This window comes from Conger conger, chromosome 13, assembly GCF_963514075.1.
Source record: "Conger conger chromosome 13, fConCon1.1, whole genome shotgun sequence".
NCBI lineage: Eukaryota > Metazoa > Chordata > Actinopteri > Anguilliformes > Congridae > Conger > Conger conger.
Genome location: NC_083772.1, coordinates 42,932,282 through 42,959,365, shown reverse-complemented (window position 1 = coordinate 42,959,365; position 27,084 = coordinate 42,932,282). Strand labels below are relative to the sequence as shown.

At 41.8% G+C, this 27,084-nt stretch overlaps 1 protein-coding gene and 1 long non-coding RNA gene across 4 annotated transcripts in view; one reads left to right on the top strand and one right to left on the bottom strand.

Annotated features, from left to right (window-relative positions):
- The window catches only part of eml2 (EMAP like 2), a 38,261-nt gene extending 36,269 nt beyond the window's left edge, over window positions 1-1,992 (bottom strand). The window contains exon 1 of one of the 2 annotated variants that reach the window (XM_061216988.1): window positions 1,933-1,992. Coding sequence is in view for 1 of the 2 variants with exons in the window: in XM_061216986.1 (XP_061072970.1) it covers window positions 1,141-1,210 (70 nt within the window). In the remaining variant the exon portion in view is untranslated. Of the gene's footprint in view, window positions 1-1,140; window positions 1,644-1,932 lie in introns of those variants that run through there. The other variant, XM_061216986.1, reaches the window with a different exon arrangement.
- On the top strand, window positions 1,473-27,084 carry LOC133107797 (uncharacterized). 2 transcript variants are annotated; one of them, XR_009704626.1, is made up of 4 exons: window positions 1,473-1,920; window positions 14,302-14,382; window positions 15,342-15,495; window positions 16,631-16,743. It is a non-coding gene; the product is annotated as an uncharacterized LOC133107797 (long non-coding RNA). The 2 variants fall into 2 exon arrangements; XR_009704625.1 differs by lacking the exon at window positions 16,631-16,743 and adding an exon at window positions 26,869-27,084 and having other exon boundaries at window positions 1,475-1,920.

The following is a 27,084-nucleotide window of genomic DNA, read 5'->3' as shown; positions in this document are numbered from 1 at the left end:
ATTCATCCTTATAAGCACCAAGTAAAGGGTCCAACCATTATGTTTCACCTCCACCATGCATTCGCACATTGCTACTCTCATAGTCACACAGAACAGACTTTCTGGGCTGTGATTGATTCTGCCACTGTGACTAAGCGTGCTTGGTTTTAACAACGGCGTTGTCTTCGAAAAAAATATTCGAAGCACTGATAACAAGCGGATAGGATTACCAGATCGTTTACAGGAAGGAGCTCTCCCATAACCAGGGTGCAAGAACATTATTTACTCCATGAATGAAATCTGATCAAAGACTTTTAACAAAATTAAACTGGCAGTTTCCATTGTGCTTTTAAGCGCATTTGCCCCATTCCACTTAGGACATTACAGCCCGCCCGCTCGTTTCAAAGACTAACCACGTGATGCACTCAATGGCACGGCAGAGAACTTGAAGACTAACCTAACCTATACATATTTATCAATTATTGAAAAAGAATGAATAAATAAAATACATACAATACAATAAAAAAAGCATCACGTAACCAACAAATAACATGTAAAGCGATTCCGCTATCACGTCTGCCATTGCACAAATAGCCTACCTGTGCAATGTGAAACTGTATATACGCCCCACCCCCGTCTTCAAACAGGTAGGTTACCCAATAGCTGAATGAATCGATTCTCTGCGGAGCTCAAAATAAAGATTACATTTTCTAACTTTACTTTAAAAAGACTTAAATAGTCAACAAAGTCTTAAGGTGGACAGTAGGTTACGATCATAGCTAATATAGATCCTTTTTTATTTTATTTTTTATTTCAGATGTGATATTCTACAGTCTCAATGATGCTGGTGCTTCATAGGCTATCCCTAAAGACGACAGTGCGACAATGGTCTGTTCTAAACTGAAAACACAACCCACGTAAAATAGATTATAGCTACTGTCGATAGCCAACACCTATGGCCCCGGATGCACTGTTTCAGTAGTATTGATGCACCATCATAACCTGTCAAATATACTGCAGACTGGCTGGTTTTGACGGTTACTTGCGACTGCCAAGGCTCTGGAGCCCGTAGGAAGTAACTGGATTATCTGACGGCCAAAGACATTTACGATGCACCGCTCGAGGATTTTAGTAGGTAACTGTCATCATACCAAAACTTACCGTTGCAGTACTGTAGAAGAAGCGTAGTGGTGTCATAAAGGTTTCCGCAAGAAGCAATCCTCTCCGACATGTCTCCCCCTTTCCCCCTTCTTACAACCGTTTACCTTTCTGTAAAATCACCGCTATTTTCCCTCACGTCCTCAACATCCAGTAGTCCCTCGCTGCCTTCCCTGCTCTTGCAATCGTCTCTCTCCCTTTCAGTCTTCGGGCTTGCCGTCTACCCTGCTTATCTGTTTCTATAGCAACAGCCTCACCATCACGTTTTATCACTAGATCGAAAAGGCAGAGGTGGGGTACATTAAAACACTTCTGCTGCTAAATTCAGCTACACTTCTGCTACTGGTTGGTTCAAATATGTTACATTCTTAGCAGCGTATCATATCAATGATTATGCTAAGGAAATTATTTCTCAACAACTGCGAGCCATCTGTCACGATTTTTTTCCCAGTAGGCTACAGAGCAGGTGTACTGGAAGGATTGTTTTACTACGAAACGGCAGCTATACCGGTGCATGGTGGTTGAAATGAATAATTAATTGCAGGAAGGTGTCTGTGATGGACGCACGTGTCGAATTTAGCATAGTAGATTGATTGTAAACCTGCACCAGTGGGAAGTTCTTCTGCATAGCACTATGGGTTAAACGTGGATTAACGTTAGTAAAATCCTGTATGCTAGGTATATTTAACCACAACATAATATACGTTGAAACTTTACTGAAAGAAAGACGGGAAGAATGAATAGGCTACTTAATCAAGGCAGCTGGTCAATGCAAAAGACAAGGTAAGTCATTACCTCCAATAACTGACAAAAATGCTTAGACAGAAGGCCAAGCCGGTGTCTATTGTCATCTCACCCTCTTCACATACAATAGCCTTTAAGAACTTCTTGAACTTAAAGATGGCCGGCATGCGATCAAATTACACACCTGCCATGCAACCTCTTTTCTATAATTGATGTTCCTGTAAAGAAACAGAACTGCGTTTATCTCGCCGATTCTGACACATCATAAAATGTGTATTTAGCCTTTGTGGAATAAATTGATTTCTTAACGGTCAATGTTTTATGCAATTGGTACTTCCCTATGAGCATGCATTATCATTAACGGTACCTAATCAACTTTAATAGTGTAAACACGTTTTTGTACAATCTATGGCAAATACGATTCAAATTGTATGTTTGTTGTAGTAGCATACCTAATTGTAATGTATCTTTGGTAGTTGTCTCAGTTTTGAATTTTATATGATTGCGATAGAGTTTTACTACAGGTAATCCAGTCATTGCAGTAGCCATTTTAACACTAGATGGCAGTGCTGTCCATATAAAATCATCGGGAACAGGGAGTTCCTGTTAGGTCATTGTGTTGGTGAATACATTTATTTTGCAACGTGGCCGCGTTCAGTCCTTTCTTACCTACTTCATTATTTGCGTTGGATGATTCTCGTTACATTATATGCACTTGCTCTCCAAGTCCGTGGGCTGCAGAAAGCGCCAAATGCAACTATCCTTCTGGTGATTCTGCAAACCTGTATTTACCTCGCATATTCGCCAACTGCCATTGCAGTGTTGAAATGCAGGCAAACATTGCATTACTCAGGGCATGAAACAGGATTTAAGTAAAATATATAGTGACTTATCTGAGTGGATGAATCCTTCAGCAGTTGATTGAGTTTATAGGGAAAATATGGATCGTTGAGACTGATCCACTCCATTACCCGGACAATATGAAAATCAGACTGAGGTACAACAATGAACATAGTATACATTAACATAATACTTAATTACATGACTGAGCTAAGTCGAATCATACTGTGACCATCACAGTGAGACATTAGTGACTTTGAGATCTCTTTTGAAAACCAAATGTTTTTTCAATGTAATTTTTTCTTTTTGTATGGCACTTTTTACAGATTACTGTCACAACGGTGCTTTACAGAGTAACAGAATGGCAAAACGAAGTATTTTTTACACCTTAAGCAGTGTTGAGAAATGACTGTTCTTCATATTCTGTCCCCCTTTGACAGACCACTGAACTGCAGCTTTTATTGGTCTGTGAAGCCAAATGACCCAAATGCCATCTTTATTGCCTGCCTCACTGACATAAATTATTGGATTAACGGTAATTTTGAAAAATTAAGTGAGAGTCAGACTGAAGTTCTACTAGTTGGTCCCCAGTCAAAAAGAAATGTAGTTAATTCAAGGCTGGGCACTAGGGACAAAAACAGAGGATGGTGTTATTTTAGACTACGATCTAAATTTTAACTGGCATATCGGCATGGTCACAAAGTCTGCAAATAAATGGACAGCAGCTTCTATAAAATGCTGCTGCCAGAGTTTTAACCAGATTAAAGAAACAAGATCACATCCCCCCCCTGCACTACGGACGCTGCCCTGGCTCCAGGTGTCTTTTAGAATGGATTTTAGAATTAACCTATTGGTTTTTTTAAACCATTTAATGGTAGTGCACTTCCCGTTTTAGAAGATATGCTTTTAAGGTATGTGCCTGGCAGGTACCTGAGGTCCTCCGGTGTCAGCCTCCGGAATGTTCCAGGGGCTGTGGCGAAGGCAAGAGGAGAGAAGGGCCGTTTGGTCTCTGCGGCTGCCTGGCCTTTGGAGCAGACTGGGGTTCTGTGGACATTTTTAAAAAGTCTCTCAAAACGTATCTTGCTAGCATTGCTAGCAGTGTATCCCCATTCCATTTTAGTCATTTTGTTATTTCATTTATTTATTTTGATCTCGCTTTTATTAATCGCCTGATTTTCATATTCTTTTCTTTCGTTGTACGTTGTCCTTTTAGCTTGCGTAATATTTTTATTTTGTGCTCCGCACATTGTGTTGCAGATTCGCTCTATGAATAAAGCTTGATTGATAAATCCTTACGTGAATCACTCCAGTCTGCTCAGCTGGGGCTATGCGAGGTTAACTGCTGGGATCTGATTGGTTGTCGCTGGGCGCCACAGTGCTTGCACAGGCATGTTTAGCCGAGTTCACAGACGTGAGCTGGCACCCGAGCACCCGCTACAGGGTGTGATGTCACGGTCTGCTGCAAAGCCATTGCTTCTCTTAGCTGGAGGTCCATCATCTTTAGCTGCGTGGGCTCACCTGTTGGTGGTACACGGTTCTAAACGTGCAGTGGACCTGACCCTGTTGCACACGCACAGTGTAGACCCAGGTACTTTCCTTCCCTCAGTGATGTCTGGGAGACAGCGGGTTGAGCTCTGGGAGACAGTGGGTTTAGCTCTGGGAGACAGTGGGTTTAGCTCTGGGAGACAGTGGGTTTAGCTCTGGGAGACAGTGGGTTTAGCTCTGGGAGACAGTGGGTTTAGCTCTGGGAGACAGCGGGTTTAGCTCTGGGAGACAGTGGGTTTTGCTCTGTGAGACAGCGGGTTTTGCTCTGTGAGACAGCGGGTTTAGCTCTGTGAGACAGTGGGTTTAGCTCTGTGAGACAGTGGGTTCAGTTTTGGGAGACAGTGGGTTTAGCTCTGGGAGACAGTGGGTTTAGCTCTGGGAGACAGTGGGTTTAGCTCTGGGAGACAGTGGGTTTAGCTCTGGGAGACAGCGGGTTTAGCTCTGGGAGACAGTGGGTTTAGCTCTGGGAGACAGCGGGTTCGTGTACATACTGCTTTGCAGGCAAGTTATTATTTAATGTATTTTTTTAATCAAATCAATCTATTTTACTGAGCTAGCTAGTTTGCTAATCTGTCACTACATCTCTTTCCAGGCTTCACTGAGGGAACGATGTACTCCGCCTTTTACAACAACACATGCAGCCTTGCTAGCTTGTCACAGTGACTGCTTTCATAGAGAGCTTTTTGTTTTCCTTTTTCAGAAAGGATATATTTGAGATATTTGACCTTAAATGGACACCAAAAGGATTGTATTCTTTTTTTTTTTAAAGGATAATAAACTATGGACTGTTTTGCAGCTGTAGATTAAGTTTAGACTGGACTAAATTGAGTTTTGTATGCAGACTCTCCTTTCAAATTTGTATTTAGTCTAGGACTAGGCTTGACCTGTGTCTGTATTAAACTGATCTTGTGTCATTTTTGATACTTCAGTTCAGCAAACTATGACAGTACTCTAACTGACATTATACTGTTGTGTGCAGTATTGAAAAAGTTGCATAGTTATTTTAGGCAAAGCATTAAGCCACAGCATAGAGTCACTGATTTAATACCTTGACCAATGGAGATAAGAATATCTCCTCTTTCAGACTTGTAGCTGTTGTGTGGTTGCGTGCTAGATAAATATCCTCTAAAATGGACAGAACTGCCCATATTTGAGGAGCGGGATTACTCATGGAAGGCAATGCTGACGTGAGAATGAACAATTTACAGGAGGGAAGGTGGTGCTTCAAATAGCTGAAATTGTTTGTTTAAACCAACAATGACATCGAATGAGTATTCAATTTCTCTGAATGAAAACATGCAAATAGTTCTACAGCATAGCTGTAAACATGATCCTTTTTAGTATTTTTGTTCCTGTTCTGCCTCGCCAGCTAGCCAACTGACAAATTGGGGACATAGCCTAGTTAGCAAGAAACTGTAGCTAGATTACCTGGCAGACCAGACAGGCCAGTGACACATTCCCAATCCAAAAACCTTAACATAGCCACCTCCAGTCTGTGGCTACATTGTGTTGCTGCAATGCCCAATTAGCTGAATGTTCCTCTGGATGTGCCCGAGTTGGACCTAAGGAAAATGCCATTTGGTCTCAAGTTATTTAGCCTTGAAACCAAATTATTGAAATTTGGTCTCCAGTCATTCCAATTATTCCCTCAAGCACACCATGCATTGACTGCGCTGGGGAATACAAAGTGTGCACCAGGCAAAGTACTGCATATGACCACTAGATGGCAATATATAGAAACGGTTTCATTGGTTTTGTGTTCATGTCACACAGTGTTCAATGTTTGCACTGAGGGCCATGGTATAAATACCATGTTTTGCATAATGCATTATAGGCTTAAGCATTCTAGGACAGTGCTTCCCAACCATGGTTCAGGGAGCTCCCTGTGTATGTTGTTTTTCCTTCCAGCCTCTATTGCAATCCAATCATTTTAACAAGCTGTTCATTTTTCTTAATTATGTGATTTTCCTGTTCAGAGGGATTATTTACCCTCTTAAGCCACATTATGTGAGAAATTGCTATGTGTGCCTTGAAGAATTAAACTCCCATGTACATATTGTGCCTATTGTGCTATATTGCCAACAATTACATACAAAGAGGGAATACAATTCTTTACCTAATAAAATGAAAGGCTTAATAGCTGCTAATTAGGCAGTTATTTTATCATTTTCCCCTTAAACAATGCAGGTTTGGTTTCTTATTTGCTTTGTCTTTGCGTTCTTCACAATCCACCAATTTGATAGTTTTAGTGGCCATGTGTCCACAGTTTCACCCAGTAGGATTTGAGTCACCTCAGTCTTAAATTTGATCAGTAAAATAATTTAGTTACCTCTTCTTTTTAGTAATTAAAGAGGCCCAATAATGATAAAACATGAAAAGCCCCTAATTAGGAAAAAGCTGGTTAAAATTTTGGGATTACAATTGTGGTTGCACACAGAGTCCATAGGACCCAGGTTGGGAAACCACTCTTGTGGATCACCAGAATCAGAAACTCCACACTGTCCACTAGTGGCCCCACCAGCATTGTGCACATCAACAGTAACGTGGTCTGTAAGTTGAGACAAGGCAGTCAAGGTGAGGATCTGCTGTCAAAAGAAAGCCGAATTGTTGGTAAATTGTTCTCTACAGAGCTGATTTGCAAAGAGCTGGCAGACCATTAGCCAACACTGACGGTGATCTGATATGCACTTGCTTGCTGGGGTATTTTCACAGTTTTAGTTGACATTCAATTGACTGGATGCACAAGGCACAATTCACACATTGTTGCTACCTTTCTCACGCTCTCTCTTTCTCACACAGACAGACAGACACACACAAGCTTGATTTCATGCCAGTATTCCTCTTTGGATCTTTCTTTTTTTTCATCGTTATCACTTGGATAACTAGCAGAAGTGGAAGTGGCCTACATGTTGCCCGTGAGTGTGGATGAATAATTGAAGGTCCAGTGTCCTGAGGATTGCCTTTCACCAGCTGCTCATTTACACTGGGAACAGCTGAGAGTATAAAGGGAAATTTAAATGGACTTGGGATTGTTGGCTCCTGTTTCACGGCCTGGGTTTAAAGCAGTGATTCAGTCAGTTTGAAAAATAACAGTAAGAGAAAGATGAGTTGTTGTTTTTTTTTTTTACATTAGGTAAGGATCTTTACTTCTTTTTCATTGCTGTTGATTTTAGTTTTCGTGCCACACTTGAAGTATTATTTTGGGCCTCTAGAGGGCAGGCTTACACTAGCCAGACCGCAGATGGTATCATTTTCCCATTTTGTTTATTTTAATTGGGCATTTAATAGTCCTCTGAACTATGCATTTCCAAGGCTTTCTCACTAGAGCTTTTTTTTTTCCAGCAACTTGACCTCCGTTTTGGTAATGTACTGAAACACATTCAGCAACTGATCTGTCACAAACCATTGTCTTATCTTACAGTGTGATCAGCAGGAATTCTCACATCACTACTTTAAACCTCTAAAGAAGGGATATCAGATCAGGCAGATCAGATCAGTGCTGCTGGTTTTCATTTATCCCCTCCAATCAGGGACTGGTTTAGATCTGAGGTACCATGTAGGTGGATCTCTGGCTAATCAGTGAGATCCACCTACATGGTACTATCAGGTAGAAAAAAGAACCAGCAGCACTACTGGCCAAGTTTACTGAGTGCCAAGTTTGAGCATCTCTGCTTTCAGGGGATATTTCTCACTCTTATTTAATCAGTATTATAAATGCCTTTTTAAAATCTTTTGCAGTTGTAACATACCACACTATACACAATACAGACTGTACATAATATCAGAGTATCCATTTGGTCCCGTCCTCTAGGCTTTCTATGGTCTAGGGTCTCCATTGTTAAAGGTTCCACGTTTGGGTTTTCGCCACTATGGTTCCGCTGCCCCCACCAGATGGATATTGGACTGGAATTCATGTTCTAAAGTCAGGTTTTGTTTGGAGGGACAGGTGTCCCACAGTGGGACTGGAGGCTGTGCAGCACCAATTTTGGATTGTTTTTCGGCCAGTTGCAGCTTGGATGGATCCTGGTGTGTGGGTCTCCTGGCAACCTGTTGGGGAAAGGTTGGTGTATCCCTGCGAACGTTGGGATGTGGTCCACTCGGATATTCCTCTGTGACAGGCTAGGTTGCGTTTCCGGCCCATAATCTCTTATCTTCTCACAATTTGGGAAAAAGTCAAGAAACTTAGAAAGACCATCTGCAAATGGTATTTAATCACTCCCATTTGTCATAACTATACACTGTTATACTCCCGTCCTTTCATTTCCTTAATGGAGAACATACCTTTGCTGATATTTTCTGATTGGAATGGCCTCCACAATTCCACGTTCCACAATTTAGGAATCCCAATACGACCTACCTGGTACATCTGTAAAGGGGTCGGAGGACCAGATGCGACTGAGAGGGGATCTAAAAGTTACCCACAGTATGTGAGAGAACCACTGATATTTTCTTGGAGTATCCCATGGGACGCACATCAAGAAGGCAGTCTTTAAAGCTCCTTACTTGATAAAGGTTGTCTTTTAAATGAGGCAGGAATAAAACTAGGTGAACAGAGAGCACACCTAACATTTGTACATAGCATTAGAGAGCATTACAGAGCAAGAGATTAGAAAAGGGTGCCCAGAACCTCAAACCCTAACACTTGGCCTAGACCAGGGTTCGGCAACCCTGGTCCTGGAGAGCCGCAGGGTGTGCTGGCTTTCGTCTCCACCTTAAAATAACCAACCGATTCAGACCCAAGAAACCAGGTGAGGTGAGTTAACTGTGTAATCAATGGCTTTCATTGATCAATTAATGCCAAGTAACAACGAAAGCCAGCACACCCTGCGGCTCTCCAGGACCAGTGTTGCCGACCCCTGGCCTAGACTAAAGGAAGATCCTGAATGGCTCTCAATTGCAAGAGGAATCCAGTCTTCCGACTGTCATGTGCCTGACATTTGTGCACAAAGAAAATGTGAAAGTGAAGGTGTGGTAGACAGTCCTCACTTCCCCCAGATGGTGAAGGGTTGCTGTGTGTTCAGCTCCCATACCCTTCACCACCACAGGTAGGTCAGTATCAGCAGTAGCACACCTAACATTTGTGTGCAAAAGAAAATGAGAGAGAGCGGTGAAATGGGAAATGACACACCAGCCCCGAGTCAAGGATACGCGGGGCTTAAATGGAAAGGCACGCAGCGGCCATTAATAGGGAAACGGCAGACCGCACCCGGAAGACAATTTGAGTCAACCGTCAGCACGAAGGTACTAACTACCTGAGCGCTCCTGATTGCCAAAGTGAAACTGTAGCGTAGTGGTTAAGGTGCATGACTGGGACCTGCAAGGTCGGCAGTTCGATCCCCGGTGTAGCCACAATAGGATCCGCACAAGCATTGGGCCCTTGAGCAAGGCCCTTAACCCTGCATTGCTCCAGGGGAGAATTGTCTCCAACTTAGGCTTTGGATAAAAGTGTCAGCGAAATGACATGTAATGTAATGAAATGGATTACTAGAATGGCAGAAACACGGCGGGAGCACCCTCTAGCAACTCCAAGATGTACTGCCTGGACAGTAACTGAAGCAGACAGCCAGAACCGTGACAACATCATTTTACTTTGACCTATGTTTGTGTCAGGCAATGAAAACCTACCCTTGGGGAACAGAGGGACACCTCTTCCTACACATGCAATACATGCCATGCTGGATAGGAGAAACCGAGCAAGGGGATTCATCTCTGACCCTTTACACATTTCTCCTTAGAGCCTCTTACAAACCCCTTGCAATCCAGTCAATTTGGGATGACGATCTATGCACTAGATGAAAATCCTTGGGATACCATTTGGAGCAATCTTTCATGTGCATTTTGTTTCTACATAGAAATCAGAGTAACAATGGTTACATAATCTTAATAAGAAACATTTTGTAAACTTAAAAACTCATTTACAAATTTTGAATTGAACTTTTACCTTATTTCCATCTGTCTTGAAGCTTTTTTTTCTATCCACTTCCTGGAAAAACGATTTCGATTTCGATTTTACGTTTATGTCAAGCGGGAAGACATTTATCTTTTATATAACCTGTTTTTTAATGATCATATTAATTATTTCTGTTTTTCCAATTGTCATTTTCTCATACCTCAAAAGAACTGTCCCCAATATTTTATTTCATGGGCCCCTCTGGTTTGGGAATTTCCACCATCTTAATATATGAGTGGAAAAACACTAGCCCTTATGTTGTTTTTAATGAACCTATTCATCACTGGTGTCTGTGTCAGTTTCATAATCTCTCCTTGACTTCCTCCAAACTTTGATTTCATGCAAGCCAGACGTTAAAGCCTGCCACCATCTCAACACACTCTTCAGGTGCCCCTCTCCGCGGCGCCTTAAGGGATCTACAAAGGACATCCAGCCAATAGCTGAGTGTAAATCATCCGCCATTAATCATTAATTTTCTTTCGGTATTGACATCCCTTCCGTTTTCCTTATTTTTGTTTTTCTTTAGCCAGGCATTGTGCCCCTCCCCTGTAGGGTTGGGGTATTCTCAGTCAGAACTTTAACCTTGCTCCTTAAAACCCTAAATCTAAGTCCCCCGACTTCAGACTCCTCTACTGACAAGTATGGCTGCTCATTCTCTGAACCACATATTTTTCTTCTTACGGGCGTTCTTACTACCACCTCGATGGCGTGTGCGAGGGGTTAACAATGCATTCCTTTCTAACCCATCCCCCGTCAATCTCTCATCAGGGGGGCCTAGGGCCGGGTCCTCGACAACGTCATCAGTGGGTGTGTATGTCACGCTAATATCTGTCCATTTTCCGATCCCCTCCAATCAATATCCTTTTACAGAGCAGCAGGCATTCTTCCCCCTCTTCACTCGATGTCAGTCAAATCGACAGTTATGATTTTCTATTTGATTTTCCTATTCTATCTGGGATTTTGAAAAGCCCCTATTTAGTTTGCCTCTAATGATCTGTTTATAGACAATCATATCTTAAGTCTCCTGATTTATGTTTCTACAGAGATCTGAATGTTGTGCACTTGGCTAAGAGCCTGGCTAGAGAAACTGGCAAGAAACCTATGGAGGAACTTTGTCAAACATTTAATACGTCAGAGATTCAGAATTATCTTCAGTGTAATAAAAGCAAGAGCTTTTGTAGGTTCAACCCAACTTTTCCCACAGTGCATTAACCTCTCTTATGTTACATTTTTAATGAACTGGAATTTGTCATAGGATAGTAATTTAGCATTGGCTGGGAATACTTGAGCTAAAATCAATGTCCAAACATCATAAATCTTCGAGTTGAGTTTCTAATATTAATATTAGAAAGTACAGTATTATCTGAGGTAGCACGACCTCTTGGGGAGCAAGTATAAAGGCTTACTGACGCAGATGGGTAATTCACTCAATGACTACAGAGGAAATGGAAATTGCACATCTCCATAAGGGTTACTATGAATGATGTTTTGTATATTTACCAGTAAATCACTTGGAGGGCCAGCAACAAGTAATGCTGCAATGTGTTTTTTGTTTTAGCCTTTGTTTTTATTTGCGGGGATTGCAATTGGTGTCAGGAGGCATATACCGTCAAGAAGATCAGAGAACAATTTGTGGCTAGAAAACAACTGTTCTCAGGGGAGAAGGATTCACGGTGAAGGACAGCATAGAAACTGGGTATATCAAGTACAGTGGTTTGGCAAAGAAAGCAACCATTCTTGGACTAGACATGGAAATAAACACTGTGCAGGCACAGCCAACTGCAGTTGATGACAGACAACTGTGAACAAAACCCCTGACATCACCAGAAGTCTCCATAGGGCAGGGGTGAAAATATCACACGCCACCTTGCTACACTGCAAAATGCAAACCTCTCATCAGCAACAAAAAAACAGGTGTCACTGTGGTGTGACAGTTACAGGTTCTGTGATTGCAGGAGTTGAAGCAAGCCTGGGAACATCCGTGATTTGAAAGACTGACACAGGATTATGGAGCATCACATCCCTGCCACCCTACACCTTTCTCATGTTAAACTGCTGAAGCCCAGCAGCCAAACCCACCTGAACACTTCTCGTGTAAAACCGCTGTTGCTACACAGGTGTGGGCTTGGTTTGTCCTGGGATGGTAAGTAGTTGCTGTAAGACATGGTCATGGATCATCAGTCACCAGTTCCCAGAAATGAATCTTGGCCACGTATGAATTCATGGACGATGGGCAGAAGATGCTGTCCTTCAGATGACAAATTGGATCTGTACCTCCTGTCACCTGTCCATGCCAAACAATCGCTTGCCTCTCTAGCCACTTGGGCATGGCCCCATGGCCTTACTGCTACCGAGTTCTTTGTTGACCTGCTTGGGTAAATAGAAAATGAGGGGAAGTGAGCTTTTGCAGGTCCTGCTCTCTATGTCCCCCTCTTGTCAAGCTCTTGGCACATTCAACCTGTCAAGATGCGGATGGAAGGATCACAGCTTGTTGTCCAAGCGCTTTTTGCCTTGTTCTCGGCGATATCGCCTCTCTCCTGGGGAGGGATGTCATGTTCTCCTGCTCTGCTTCAGCTTTATTAGTTCAGGGCCTGCTGTCAGTGCAGTCAGAACTGAACCTTCTCATACCTGCCAATTCTACAGTTCATGCAGGGAGTCCCTTGCGTTTTACCAATTGTCAAAACATCTGTTTTTCACGTTTCAACACTATTAAATGAAATTTAATTTCAGCTGTGCATTTAAAAAAAAGAAAAAAAGAAAGGCAATTGAATCGTTGACACTGATGTAGAAAATACCAAGTTGTCTTCATAAAAATCCCCCATTACGAAACAGAATACATTGAGAATACATTTTACATTTTACATTTTAGTCATTTGGCAGACGCTTTTAATCCAAAGCGACTTACAAGTGCATAGGTTCTACCATAAGTCAGAGCAATAGAGCAATAGCAATAGAGAATAGTGTTCTGGCAAACTTGGTTTGACACAATATAGGCAGCATTACACTAGTGTTACTGTACCATAATGCCTGAATATCAATGCATTGATTCAAGCTTTTTCTTCTCCTGAATTTGGTAAAATAAACCAACATGACACTTTTAATCTACTTGTGTGACAGAGAGACCATATGTATATTTGCATTTGCGCACAAATTCACTCATTTTCTTAATTAAAAATCCCAATAGGGATCAACCCTCTGACAGAGATGCAAAAAAGATTTTCATAAGTCATTGAAGCCAGGTTTGCCTTCCGCTCCACCCAGCAGTGTGCAGGCTGGGTGTGGCCCTTCCTGAGGCTGCTGTGGACATTGGGAGAGGTATCGGGAGACAGACTTAAACGGGTCTGCAGCTGACAGTGCAGTGGCTGTAAGATCAATTAACAGGACAGATAGCCACTCCTTTGCAAACTGCTTTTGCTTTTGGGTCAGATATCTCATCAATCCATTCACTGTGTGTGGGAGCCGTGCATCCTTGGAGGCAAAGGCTCAATGTCAAAGCTGTCAGGTCCAGGTTAGCACGGTGTGAAGTCATCAGTGTTAACTGCCAGCTGCATTGTCCTTGTTATTGTCCTACTTTAAATTACAATATAATGGGTGTGAATTTTTGCCTTGTCATGGCTTGGATCATTCTGGAATTTTTTTCCCTGCTGTAAAGCCAGTAATTCCAGTTGAGGGGCAGAATGAAGTTCTACAGCTTTGGGCTGTTTTGTGTTTGCAAGCACTGCCGGGTGGAGTCCTTTGTGGCGTGGTGCTGTACCTACAGCATAAAAGCTGGTATGCTTGTGCATAAGGGCGGGGTGTACAGCCTTGTTTGTCTGTGTGTTTGGCAGAAATCACACTCCTTTGAGGCCAGCTGGTGTTTAGGTTGGGTTTCAGTGTGATGTTTGACTGTTACACAAGTGCATAAACACATTTGTGGTTATATATACACACACGCGCACACACACACACACACACACACACACACACACAGAGGCAGGCATACCTTCATATAGTTGGCATCCGTGCATCGGGGGAATTCTCTGGAAGGAGCCTCACAGCATGTGATTCAGAAACCCTGAAGTGCTGTTCACGCTCTCTTCTCCCAGTTCTACACGGTGTTCCATAATGTCTGGGACCTGAAAGGTGGGACACCGTGAGACTCCACAGTCATGGCCATTGAAATAAAGGTAGGTTTCAGTCATCCAATCAGTACTAGTATTCAGTCAACAAAATGCAATAACTGATGGCCATTTAGTGTATTTTTAAATTGAGTTGCTGCTACATACAGTACTTTTCCCCCATAACTGAATGTTTAGGTCCCAGTGCCTGTGCAATTGTCTTGTTTTACAGATCTGACAAATGATTTTAAAGCATTCCGCAAACCAGCTTAGCTCTCTAGGAAAATAAAGTTTTGGCATTTAAGCAGACATTTTAACACGTGTGTTACATTTTTGTTAAAAGCTAAGGCTTTAAAAGAATTGTGGTAAGATTTCCAACTTCACTTTTAAAACTGACATGAATTCTCTTCCTTATTGCTTCATCGGTTAGCTTGCCAATTTAAGCAGAGATCACACATCGGGGAATGTTTTTTTTTCATCTGATGTACCTTTTGCAGCCTGTTTGCCAGGCCATTATCATAAAACCAAACAGATTGGGTTCCATGAAGTCTTTTATATTATTAAACGAATGCCCAATAAAGGCCAGAGACGGGTCTCTAGCTTTAAATATAAATGTCATACCATGTGCACGAAGCTACAACATTACAGTGAATGCAATGAAACACATGTGTGACCTTTGTTAAATATATGGTAGGTTCAGTGGTCATAATTTGATAATTCTGTTATTTAGCTGACGCTTTTATCCAAAGTGACTTACAGTTGATTTAGACTAAGCAGGGGACAGTCCCCCCAGGAGCAGTGGAGCAATGCAGGATTAAGATCCTTGCACAAGGGCGGATCTTATCGTGGCTACACTGGGGCTTGAACCACCAACCTTCCATGTACCTTCGCCACTAGGCTACAGGCTGCCCCCCTCCCCATGTACACAAGGTGTACATTAATGGAATGTTTTAATGGAAAATTGAGACTTGTCCTCTGCTTCCTGTACATGTTGCTGACTAGCAGCTGGTGGCTCTATCTTTGTCCAGGTCAGTCGCTCTCCCTTTGGGCTGACATGGTGTAACACGCATCACTCACAGGGTGCTGACAGGCCTGTCGCTTCTCTAATGATACCTGCTGGCCATCAGCGTCCTGTCTCTCAACGACCTTCACGAGACGCCCTCTCAATGACTCTCCAGCCAGGTGACTACGAGCCCTAACTGTTTGTATCGCTTCATCAACTCATTTTCATATTGAATAAAGTCATTTTATTGTTTGATATTCATATTGATGCTGTAGTATATTATGAAATGTGTGAGGATGTCGAATGTTGAAACACAGAAGGTCAATAAATATTGGGTAGCATGGCTGCTAGCGTTAAAATGAATAGTTGATAATGAATTGCCTGTGTGTGTCGCTGCTGAAAGGTGGGTGTGAAAATAAATGAAATGTGTCATCACGTAAAGGGGAATCCTGATCGATCATTGTGGCTCCTGCTGCTATGGTCTTTGGTGACGGCTGAGTGTGTTCTGCTTCTTAATCGCCCTGAGAGAAGAAAGGCAGTGCACTACGGTCCCATAGAAATGTTCGGCTTTTTGCTGCTAACGCAAATACAAAAAAAATCACATCTCTACGTGGTCTGCGTTTTTCCAGAGACCACAGAACCACAACCAGGCTCATGTTACTCACAGCCTATTCCAGTAGCAGCTGCCAAATGCTACTTAAATACTACTTACAGTACTTCAGTCTGGTGCTGGCAGGCCAGCAGTGTCAGCAGAAGCAGAGGCCAGTAAAGTGGTCAGTGCTTTTGACTTTTATGGTGGCTGTGGATGGAATAATGTCAACCAGGGTGCACCAAACGTGCCTGGAGACCTTGAGTGTTTACATTAGTCCTTCAGTCTCCCAAAGGCCGATTTTCATCCACCTCTCTGCAATCATATCATTTATTCTCTGGAGGAAGGTCAGAATGCAAACTGTATTAGAAATATTCAGAACAAACACTGGTAACAATTTCCTGTACTATTACATTAATTGGTGTGTATTAATATAGTTGACGAACAACTGAGAAGCTACTGTGTGGCTTTGTTAATGTATTTGTACATCATTAATTCATGTTAACTACTGCATTATTTAATGGCAATTGATGTAACCTTATTGTAAAGTGTGATTCCTGCACATTTTAAAGAGCGCTGCTTTAACTAAGCTACCGTTTCTGTCCCAAGACCTTTGTGCAGACATTCATTTTGTCAGCCGTGATTACTGTACTTTTATCCTGCTTGAAGTATCAGTGGTCTGAGGTGCATACAGTGATTATTTTACACATTTTACACACCAAAAGGGTTTACACATCCCACCACCCGGAATGTGATGCCTGCTGCCTGAAGTCAGCAATCTGCACCGCAGGACAGAGGTGAAGTTCCGAAATGCGCATTATCTTGTCGTCGATTGACGGACAATCACGAATTAAGGAACTGAAAAGTGCAGAGGAATCCTCCAGGTCACATAATAAGCAGCTCTCTTTCCAACCCCCTCCCGGTCGGTTGATCTCCCAGAAATATTTTTCACAAGGGTGGGATGTCTGATTTCACATGATATCACCCACATTAAAATGTTTGTACACTTTGTGTTGCATACAGTATTGACGGGGATCATCAACTCTTGCCGTCAAAACAATTTTATTTAACACAAATACGGACAGAAATTGGCATGTCAAGTAAGGAAAACAAAATGTCAGAATGTTTGTTAAATGGTAAATGCTGGCTGGATGGACCAAGCTTGCCAGTATCTTACTCACCCTACAAGATGGTTGTATTCTTACCCGCTTCACAATTGTAAACAAGGAGGGGTGAGTCTTCTGTCAAACTAGCTTACCTCCATTTCTCCGCCTCACTGAAAAGTTGCAGAAATAACAAAACACAATTTGTCGAGTAACAAAAAAAAAGGAATATATATATTTTTTAAAACAAAGCGTTGCTGACAGACGACAATGGGAAAAACAGCCGCGCCTTTTTCCCACTCACCAGAGGGCCTTATATTGACTGGTCTTCAATTATCTTCCTGCTGACACGTTGCCGATTACCTACGTCACAAACGGGGGAAAGACGGAGAGAGAGCGCAACTTCGGCAGGAACCATAACAACCTCCTATTGGTCCCACTCAGGAGGGGAACATCCTTTTTTTAATGACAATTTTTGAATTGCAAATGCCTTCCTCTCCTGTATTAATTTTGTTTTTGTGCCATGTTTGCTACGCATTTTAAGTAGTTGCAAAATGACTGATCTGCATTAGAAAGATTATGAGCCAATATCCAAATTAATTTCAATTTCCAGGTGTCTTTAAAGGCAAATGCGATATTGTTTAGCTTAGCTTTGGTCCTGTGTTTACATTCAAAGAAGTCTCCTCCTCCATCCTCAACCCCACCCACTCACCTCCGCTTAGATATTTTATATATGTTTTTTATGCCTTTTTATTTTTATCTGTTTTTCAATAGCTGTCACCATCAAAGAAAAGCAAGTCCAAGGTTGTCTTTTTTTTATGAGCCCTGTCAGCTTGTTGTTTCGCTTCTCTATACTTGTGCCTTGCAGAACCTAGCTAGCTACAAAAAGTGAAACTACATAACTAGCTACAAACAGTGAAACTACAAACCAGCTACAAACAGTGAAACTACAAACCAGCTACAAACAGTGAAACTACAAACCAGCAACAGTGAAACTACAAACTAGCTACAAACAGTGAAACTACAAACTAGCTACAGACTCTGAAACTACAAACTAGCTACAAACAGTGAAGCTCCACTGAAACCTTGTGTAAGTAACGAATTGTTACACAGTGCTACGGATTCCCTTGAACGACGCGTTTCCTCCCAACGATGTGCAATCTTTTGCAACAGGCTTTGAGTTATGTTTGCTCCTGTTTGGCGGGTGTGTTGGGGTGTACCCTGGATCAAGCGCGGAAAACGTACAGAATGGCCTTCTCAAGATGTATGCACTGTGCGTATGTCACCCACAGTTTGCAACAGGATGTTCAACACGCCGCCGTTTTGCTATGTTTTATCAGGGCTGAACATGACCCTGATCCCACTCCATAGACTTTGGAGCCGCACCCATGCCTCCCCACACAGAAAATGTCCCAAACGCTAAGAAATACAAGGATTCACTAAATGTGCTAACACAGAGATTGCCAGTGAATAATAGAGCTGACTGAACATCATTCTTTTCTGATATTTTCAAGGTAAAAATCCTACCGAGTATGCCTTGCATGACTTCAGCAGCAGACTGCAGATGAATACAGAAAAGGGTGCTGTTGAAGTCATTTAGGATTTAACAATGGATAGCAATAGGCATTAGGATTGATCATCCAAGCGTGCACTGCATATGCCTGTCATAAAATTGCACATCCGCAATATTATAATTGACCTTGTAAAAAGAATGCGAACTCTGCAGAGACTAATAGATGTAGGTTCACTTTAAGCAAATGGCAAAATAGATTTTTTTTCTTTACACCGTTGCACTAATGTTTGTGAAGAACGTTTAATTGGTTGCATCAGCTGGAAGGAATGAGGGAAGGAGCTTTTAGCAGTCCGTTTGTTTTTATTGGCCGGAAGAATAAATTGTCAGAGAGCTTCTAGGGCTATTTCAGATTTTTCAAAAATAAATTTTGGCCGGTGTTTCCATGCGCAAGCATCTTTGTCGGCCGCCTGAGTAATGTTTGGCTCCAGCCGGAAAGCAGGAAGAGGCTGTGGGGTGTGTCGTGTCTGGAATACTCTACTCCACATGGTTGGCCTTAAGAGCGTTTATGCTCCTAATGCAGGACGAATTGAACTGAAATGCATAGCGTATACAGCCCTTCGCCCTCTGTGGTTTTGTTCGTGCAAGCTTTGAGTCCACGTTCGAAAATAGATCAAACCGCAGATGCAACGGAAATCCTGCCAGTCTCACTGGTGCTACTTTCCAGAAAAAGACCTGCCGTCTTTTATCTGTACTATTAATACCGCTGCAGCAGGTCCAGGCAGAGGACGCCTGGTTGAATTAATTCCTTAATTTATTCTTGGTGTTGAGGAGGAGGATTCGTCCCAAGAACTCTCGACTGTGATTATTAGCAGTTTCATGTGCACGTGTTTTACCATATGAACAGACTTTCAAATGCCCTGCTGAGTAATGACTTTTGCCAGAGGCTTTTGAAACCCAGCAGAATGACTACTACTGTATAGACTTTCGAAACACCGGGCAGAATAAGGCCTTTTCCATGTGCGCAGGCTTTCAAAACACCAGCACTTTTATCATAGAAACAGACTTTCAGTAATTACTTTTACCATATATGCATACTTAAAAAACCCCAGCAGAATAATTAGTTTTATCATATAAACCCCAGTGGAATAATGACTTCTGCTATATAGACTTTGAAAACCCCTGGAGAATAATTACTTTTACCAGTGTATGTTTTTGTTTTGCATTTGCGATACACCCTGTTTTACTGCTCAGGGCTGAAAGTGAAGGATTCCTCTACTGGCCCAATGGGGTTAGTAGGTCAGTGTCCTACTTGCCCCAGGTACATTTCCACTGGCCCAGCTCCCAAAATGAATATAAGCAATTCCTAAGAGGATTGCAGACTATTTTGATTAAAGTATTAAGCACCAATTTAACTGGTTAAAAAAAGCATCTCTCTTATAATTGGATAAGGCTTACTGGCCCAATTGGGCAAGTGACAGATTCATCAATTGGCTGAACCAATCTCATAGTGGGCACTCCTTATTGTTGAGCCCAGCTACTGTATTATTATTTTTATTTTTTTACTTTTTCATTGGTGACAATTCCCGGGGTGATATAATTAATTTAGTTAAGGATGTTGGGGCGCCATTTTGTGGTTGGTTTCATCAGAGCCATCTCTTCCACAAGGCAGACCAAGCACTGGTGTGTAAAAGCCTCGGGACGTCTCTGGGTCCAGTCTGGATGTGTTGTTACACAGTGACGGGAAGCATCTTGAACTCTGCAGGAAGAATAGGACACTGCTCTCCCGTGAGAAAGTCAGTCAACGCACGCATAGTTGATGTAAATAAAAAATGCTTTCTCAGGAGATATTATTTCAGAATATCCCATAAATTCTTTATTGGATTTGGATCTGGTGACTGAGAAGGCAGTGACATAAGAATAGTATCAAGGGCATGTCCCAAGGTCATGGCCAGAGGCTAAACCCAATGAGTTTTAGCCATACCTTTCCTGGCTTAGCCAAATGCTTGACTGTGTGAACTAGACTCATGGCTATTTGTGGCTATAAATAGTGGTTACTTTATGAGAATTGTACTTTACTGACCTGTGATTTATAGCATTTATTGTAAGTTGCTTTGGATAAAAGCATCTGCCTAATAAAATGTAATTTACTGCAACATGAGGCAGTAATGCTGTTATTTATTAACTTACGTGAATAAGTACACCCAAACTATGTCAGGAATATGTGCCCCCACCATTACAGAACCACCTTACACTGTTGGAGCGCAGATGTGTCTTTATGCCTCCACGCCGGCGACAGCTTTCGGGTCGTCCATCTGTCTGTCCATCCGTCCATTGTCCCTCCATCCCATTCTTGTGAACACGATCTCTCAGGAAGGCCGAGAGGGAATTTCTTCAGATTTGGCACAAATTACCAGTTGGACTCAAGGGTGAATTGATTACTAAGCTTGGTGGTCAAAGGTTAAAGGTCAAGGTCGCTGTGACCTCACAAATGACAAATTCATGGCCATGACTCAATAATTCATGCACTAATTATGACGATTTCACACAAATGTCTAATAGGATAAAATGATGAAGTGATGACATTTCATATCCAAAAGGTCAAAGGTCAACTTCACTGTGACATCATAATGTTTTGCTTACCACTGTAGCTTGGATTATTTTGTTTGATGATTGGTGATGTAATCATCATTGCTGGACAGACAGGTATGTGAAGTGTAGCTTGACTGGTTGGCGGAGGCATACAACCACGAGGCGGTTATTTAGCTCTTTTCTCTCATCAACCTTCATGTGTACAATAACAATTTCCAGTGTAAAATATGAATTATTCATCATTATCAGCACCACCGTGTGCTTTTTAAAAAGTAGATGGGAAAGGCTGGAAGAATAATGACAGATAAATTATATCCATGGCTACACATTTTCAATAACAAGTATTACTTGCACAGAACCTACAGGACAAAATAATAAGGATAATAAAGAGGTTTAGTGTGATCACAGATGGGGTCCCCGTGTTGATTATGCAATTCTTATTTACTAGCGGTGTCTGTCTGTCGGAGCCTGCCAAATGAAGCGTTTCAAACAAAGCGTACGTTGTTGGCCTGTCACGTGTCATGAATTCACCGACAGCTGGTAGAGACAGTAAATAAGCCATGTGCCAACTGAGCGATAATTAGTGTGTGCAAATGACCAATACAAATTCTCTCAGCAGGGGCAGGGTAAACAAATGCCGTGTCTGTGTTTAATTTATGGCAGAACCCGCTGAGTTCCTGCCATAACTTGACATAAACAAGCCTTGCAATTACAGCGGTCAGTTAATTGTTTATGTAAAATATCCCCGCATCCAAATACCAATGTGCCAAATACCAATCTCTTCATATCTGGCTGGGTGTTAAAAAAAATAGATACCACTGAAAAATAATGCACTTGATTAAAATGCCACACTGGCCAAAGGTTATCAATGCCGGCATAAGGCATCTCCATTGTGGAGCAATTTGATCACAGATCTGAAAATTCATATTTGTTGTGGTTGAAACAATAAGCCACACGTGCAGTCTCCCTTAGGGGTTCTGTTGTGTCTATTGTGATGGTATGAGCACACTTCATCTCCTCTCTGATAATGAACAGAATACGGAGCAGAATACTGCTCCTGTTCATTGGCAGTTAAGTGCTTTGGAAGAGTTCCTCACGTTTGAAAAAGGCCTTCAACCTGGATTCACTATTCCTCAGCGGACAGTTTCCAATGAACAGTTGGACGGATTCCCAGAAGCACAGTGAAACAGAACTGCAAAAGTGATATAATCTAAATGGCTAACTATGAGGGCCCCGAATTTTTTTAAATGTCAATGCCTTGTGTTATACCCCCTTGTAGCTGAGGACCCTACTGCAGTAATATGGTTAAAGTTTCCACCATAGGCTTCACTTCAGCAAGTGACTATTTTACACACTAGTACATGGGAGCACATCTAAAGTGTTATGTTATATTTTTGATCTGTGAGACACAGGTCTTTTCCCTTACAGTCCCACTTGGCTTTTCCGGCCTCAGACTTTGAAACTTTCTTATTAAAATACTCATAGGTTATGATCACGGTGTAAATATTTTTTTTGTCCAAATCAGCCTTCACTAAGTCCACAAATCACAACTGTGTCCTCAAATGTTCTGTCTACTAAGCATACTGTATACTATTTAGTGCATATTATTTAATATGCGATGTATGCAAAAGAAATATTGTCCATGTGATTTTCCGGCTGTAAATTGTCGTAAAGTATTCTGCCCTTGTGCCGCCATACAACTTGCAACTATACAATAGTAGGCAAGAAAATACAACCCAACATTGACGACCATGCCTCTGACAAGAAGGGAACGACAGCAAGAGGAAGCAGAAGAGGCAACAGGAGATGGCCCAGAGGGGGCTACACTACCTGCTCTGGCCAATGGGGCTGGAGGTGAGGCTTGTCAAAAAAGTTCACGTTCTAGAGGCAGAGAGAAGAAAAGAGACCAGAAATACTGGAGAGGGAGGTGGCCCGGCAGGTAGACACATGCCGAATCCGCACCCAACAGCAGCTGGACATGAGCCAGGATCAGCTCAGCTGCTCCAGGGAAGCCAGCCAAAGGGCTGGGAGGCTTGGAGCCCAAGGTAGCCAAGCTGGAGAACAGTGACAATATTGACCATTTTTAACAACTTTTGAGGGACGTACAGGGTTATACAGATGGCTGATAGAAGACTGGGCAATCCTTATACCACTACTGACAGGCAAGGCCCAGTGTGTATTTTTGACCATGGGCCCAGCTAGGACTGAAGACTAGCACCATAGATGATGATGAAGGAGGCGGTGCTGAATAAATTTGAAGCGTGAAATGTAATGTTTCGCAACCTGGAGATGCCAGGAGGTTAAATAAGTCCTTGAGGTCTCTACATCCATCTCACTTATTCCATTCCATTTACCGTCTCTACCACCTGACTTATTTTGCAAGTAGGTCAAGTATAGAAAAAGTGAGGAAGAGGCCATCACGGAGGCGCTGGTCCTGGAGCAATATCTGAAGGTTCTTCACTCAGTGGTGAGGATCACGACCCCAACACTGCTACGAAGGCTGTAAAGCTAGTGGAGACGTACATCGCTGGTCCTTGAGGACCAGGGAGCTTCCACACAGTAGAAGAACATGGGTGGAGGGCACAGAGATGAAATGGCTAAAGTTAAAATTATATAGAGGAAGCAGCCATTAACAAGAATATCACGATCGGGTCACACAGTTATGCGGTATAGGCTGCCTTTCTTTCATGGCATATATCTTTATATCATGGCAGTTTTAGTTGTGTAGCTAAATGTCATTTACAGCCTTAAAGCATTCCATCTAGGTCATCTGTAGAATCAAATTTAACCACCGTTTGTTTGGTCCAGTGCAGAGATAAAGTCATAGTCATCCAAATGATGGAGAGTAAATATGGTTTATTATTTGAGAACTTGTCACATACTATTGTGAAGAGAAAAAAAAATATCACTGCACTCCCGTAAAAATTTCAAGCCATGCAATAATTCTTTCTTTTTTTTTTCAAGTGCAAGGTCAGATGTTTTCATTATAGAAGCAGACAGACAGACAAATCATATTTACTGCGTCATCGTTAAGCCTTTGCCTGGTAGCTGAGCAGACCTGTTTCAATGTGTTGAAGATTCTTTTCAACTCAATTTCTGCCTTCTCTGGAGAGCGATTTCGGAACATTTATTAGAGTTTTACTGTAACAAGAAACGGCCAAGCACTGAACTGGGAATACTTATACCTTTGTCATCACCCTATCCTAATGGCTTCTTAAAATAGAGAGCACCTCAATTAAATATGCTTATTTTATCTCTGATTAATAGCACTGATGGTCTGTGTTGAAGGAAGCTGAAGCACCATGCATCACTGAAGGGATCTATCAACATTTCAGCAATTCCATTTTTTTGGGAATGTCATGGAAGTGTGGGACAGAATTCCAATGGAGAAGGATTTGGTGTTCCTGGTGAGATATGTTGTGAACACATTTGGTAAATTTAATCCCATGTCCTCTTACATAATGATGTGCTTTTATTTCTTACATTTTCATTCTTCATGCATAAAAATGAAAATGCTGACTAATGAACTTTTGCACAGCAGTTGATATCTCTCACTTAACAGTGCTTTCTTTGTCACCATCCCGCACTCTCAGAAATAAAGGTATGAAAAGGGTCTGAGGCTGTACCCTATAGGTAGGTAGATAGTTAAATTATGACATTTAATTAGCGCTTTTCTAGACACTCCGAGTGATTACAGTGATGAGGAGGGGAAGAAAATAGCCTCAACCACCAATGTGTAGCACCCACCTGGGTGATGTGCGGCTGCCATTTTGCACGCAAACACTCAGGTGAAGAGGGAAAGAACAATGTTTTGCCAATTGAATCAGATGTTTAGGTGGCAAGTTGAAAGAGCCGGGGTTGGGAATTTAGCCAGGACCACAAAAAAAAAAAGTATGTGTATACATCTCTCTCTCTCTCTCACACAGCACAAATAACCAGACATTACAACAGTGGTATGCAGAAGAGCGTCTCTGAACGCACAACGCATCATAACTCTAAGTGGATAGGCTACAAAATAGTCTTGAAAATAAGTCTAATAAATACCTAATAAAGTGCTCGGTGAGTATATATTTATTTAAGACCCTTTATACGAAGCTGTACAATTGATGCTTCTCATTCACCTTTTCACATGCCACGCACATGGTGACTGGCTGTCATGCAAGGCACGTCCGGAGCTATTGGGGGTTTGATACCTTGCTTAGTGATACTTCACAAACACTCACACTTGAATCAGCAACCTTCAGACTGCCAGATGACTACTCTTACCTCTTTAGCCAATGTCACCCCCAACTTCCACTTGTAGCAAGTTGGCTCGATTGTTACTGAAATATCATATCCATAAATTAAACCTCCACTTGATCACCGAGTTGCAAAATGCCATGTTGTTACAGAACTGACTTCCTTGTACTGTAATAGCCTACTACTTTTGTGGCATACACAATAATAGCTGGCCTAATAAAACGTACCATTACATCTGCATTACCAGTACAGTGAACCTTTTTTGCAGTGTAAGTTACCGGGTATTACCGCTTGGAACTTGTCTGAAGTATGAAGTGTTGGTGCTCACCAGCATCTCACAGGTAAAGGAGATTAGCTGTAACATGGAGTGAATATCTTCAGTCAAATTTACGGAAATGTAAAGGACAATCCAATCAGAATGCAGCAGGTGGTTCTGATGCACTGTGGCAGAACCAATCAGAATACGGCATGAGGTTCTGATAAACTGTGGCAGTCAATCAGAATGCAGCAGGAAGTCTTGATAAACTGGCATTGGCCTGGGCCACACTGTCCGAACATGTCCATTACTGTTGTCATCGTCTTAGTCCAGATTTGTGACACATTAGGGGAAATAGGCTCAGTTAATGACACTGAGCTATCTTTCATCTTCATTAAAGCTAATGAGTTTGTAATTACATCCAGCTCCTGATATTAGTGTGTTTCCTTGTAATTGACACACAAATGCTAATAACTTCAGAATCAAGCCGACATTCAGTAAGCAAGTACTAGTTGCATATGAAACTTCAAGAGCATTTAAAACTTTTAAATGTGTTTTGTTATAGAAGTACTCAAATTATTTTGGAATTGTATCAAACATTGGCAAGGACATTTGTTGCATTGCCCATTTGGCTATTTTCTCCTCTTGCAGGGGACAAGAGCTCATTTGCCAGGGTGGTTTACAATAGTAAGTTCTACTGTTAGCCTTCTACTTTTGCATAACATGCATGACTATTGTTATATTTCAAATATTATGTTAGGCTATTGCAGAAAAGTGAGTTCAATGATTTAGTGTTCCGACAATAGGAATGTCAGTGCCAAAAAAATATTATTGTCTGCCAAGTTTACATTTTATTTATATTGTTTTGCAAAGCTATAAACTGTGCTAACTTCATTTTTATCTGGATATAAACACACAATAGTGGCCTCTCTGAACCCCCCCCCCCCGATCACAGTAGTCTAGAACTGGGGTTGTGCTGTGGACAGAAAATAAATGATGTTTTACGATTAGTGAGAAACTGTGTGATTACACCTGCTGACTTTGAGTGTAGGTGTACACTACTTAGGACTAGTTGTCAGTTATGTTGTAGCTTATTTCCACGGTGTGAGTAATGCATAACTCAGGGTATTTGTAGAAATTAAAGTTATAATTAGGCTGTTTGAACTGAAGTACAGCTGGTGCAACCCAGTCCTACAGAGGGCACACAGAGGGTTGCTGCAGTAGAGAAGTTCCCCCTAAGATCGTTGTTTTCTTCTGTTACAGGTCAACCATCCAACCTTTATATGAAAACTGATATTGACTGGGTGATCCAAAAGCCCCTGCTGAGTCCCTCCCTCCTAATGTATAAATATGCATGTAACTTATTAGTTTGTAGTTAACTTTTCACAAGTAAATGTATTTGTTAATGACATACTTAATTCATATATTTCTAGATTAATAATGAATGTTAACAACTACATTAGTTAATGCCAATTCATG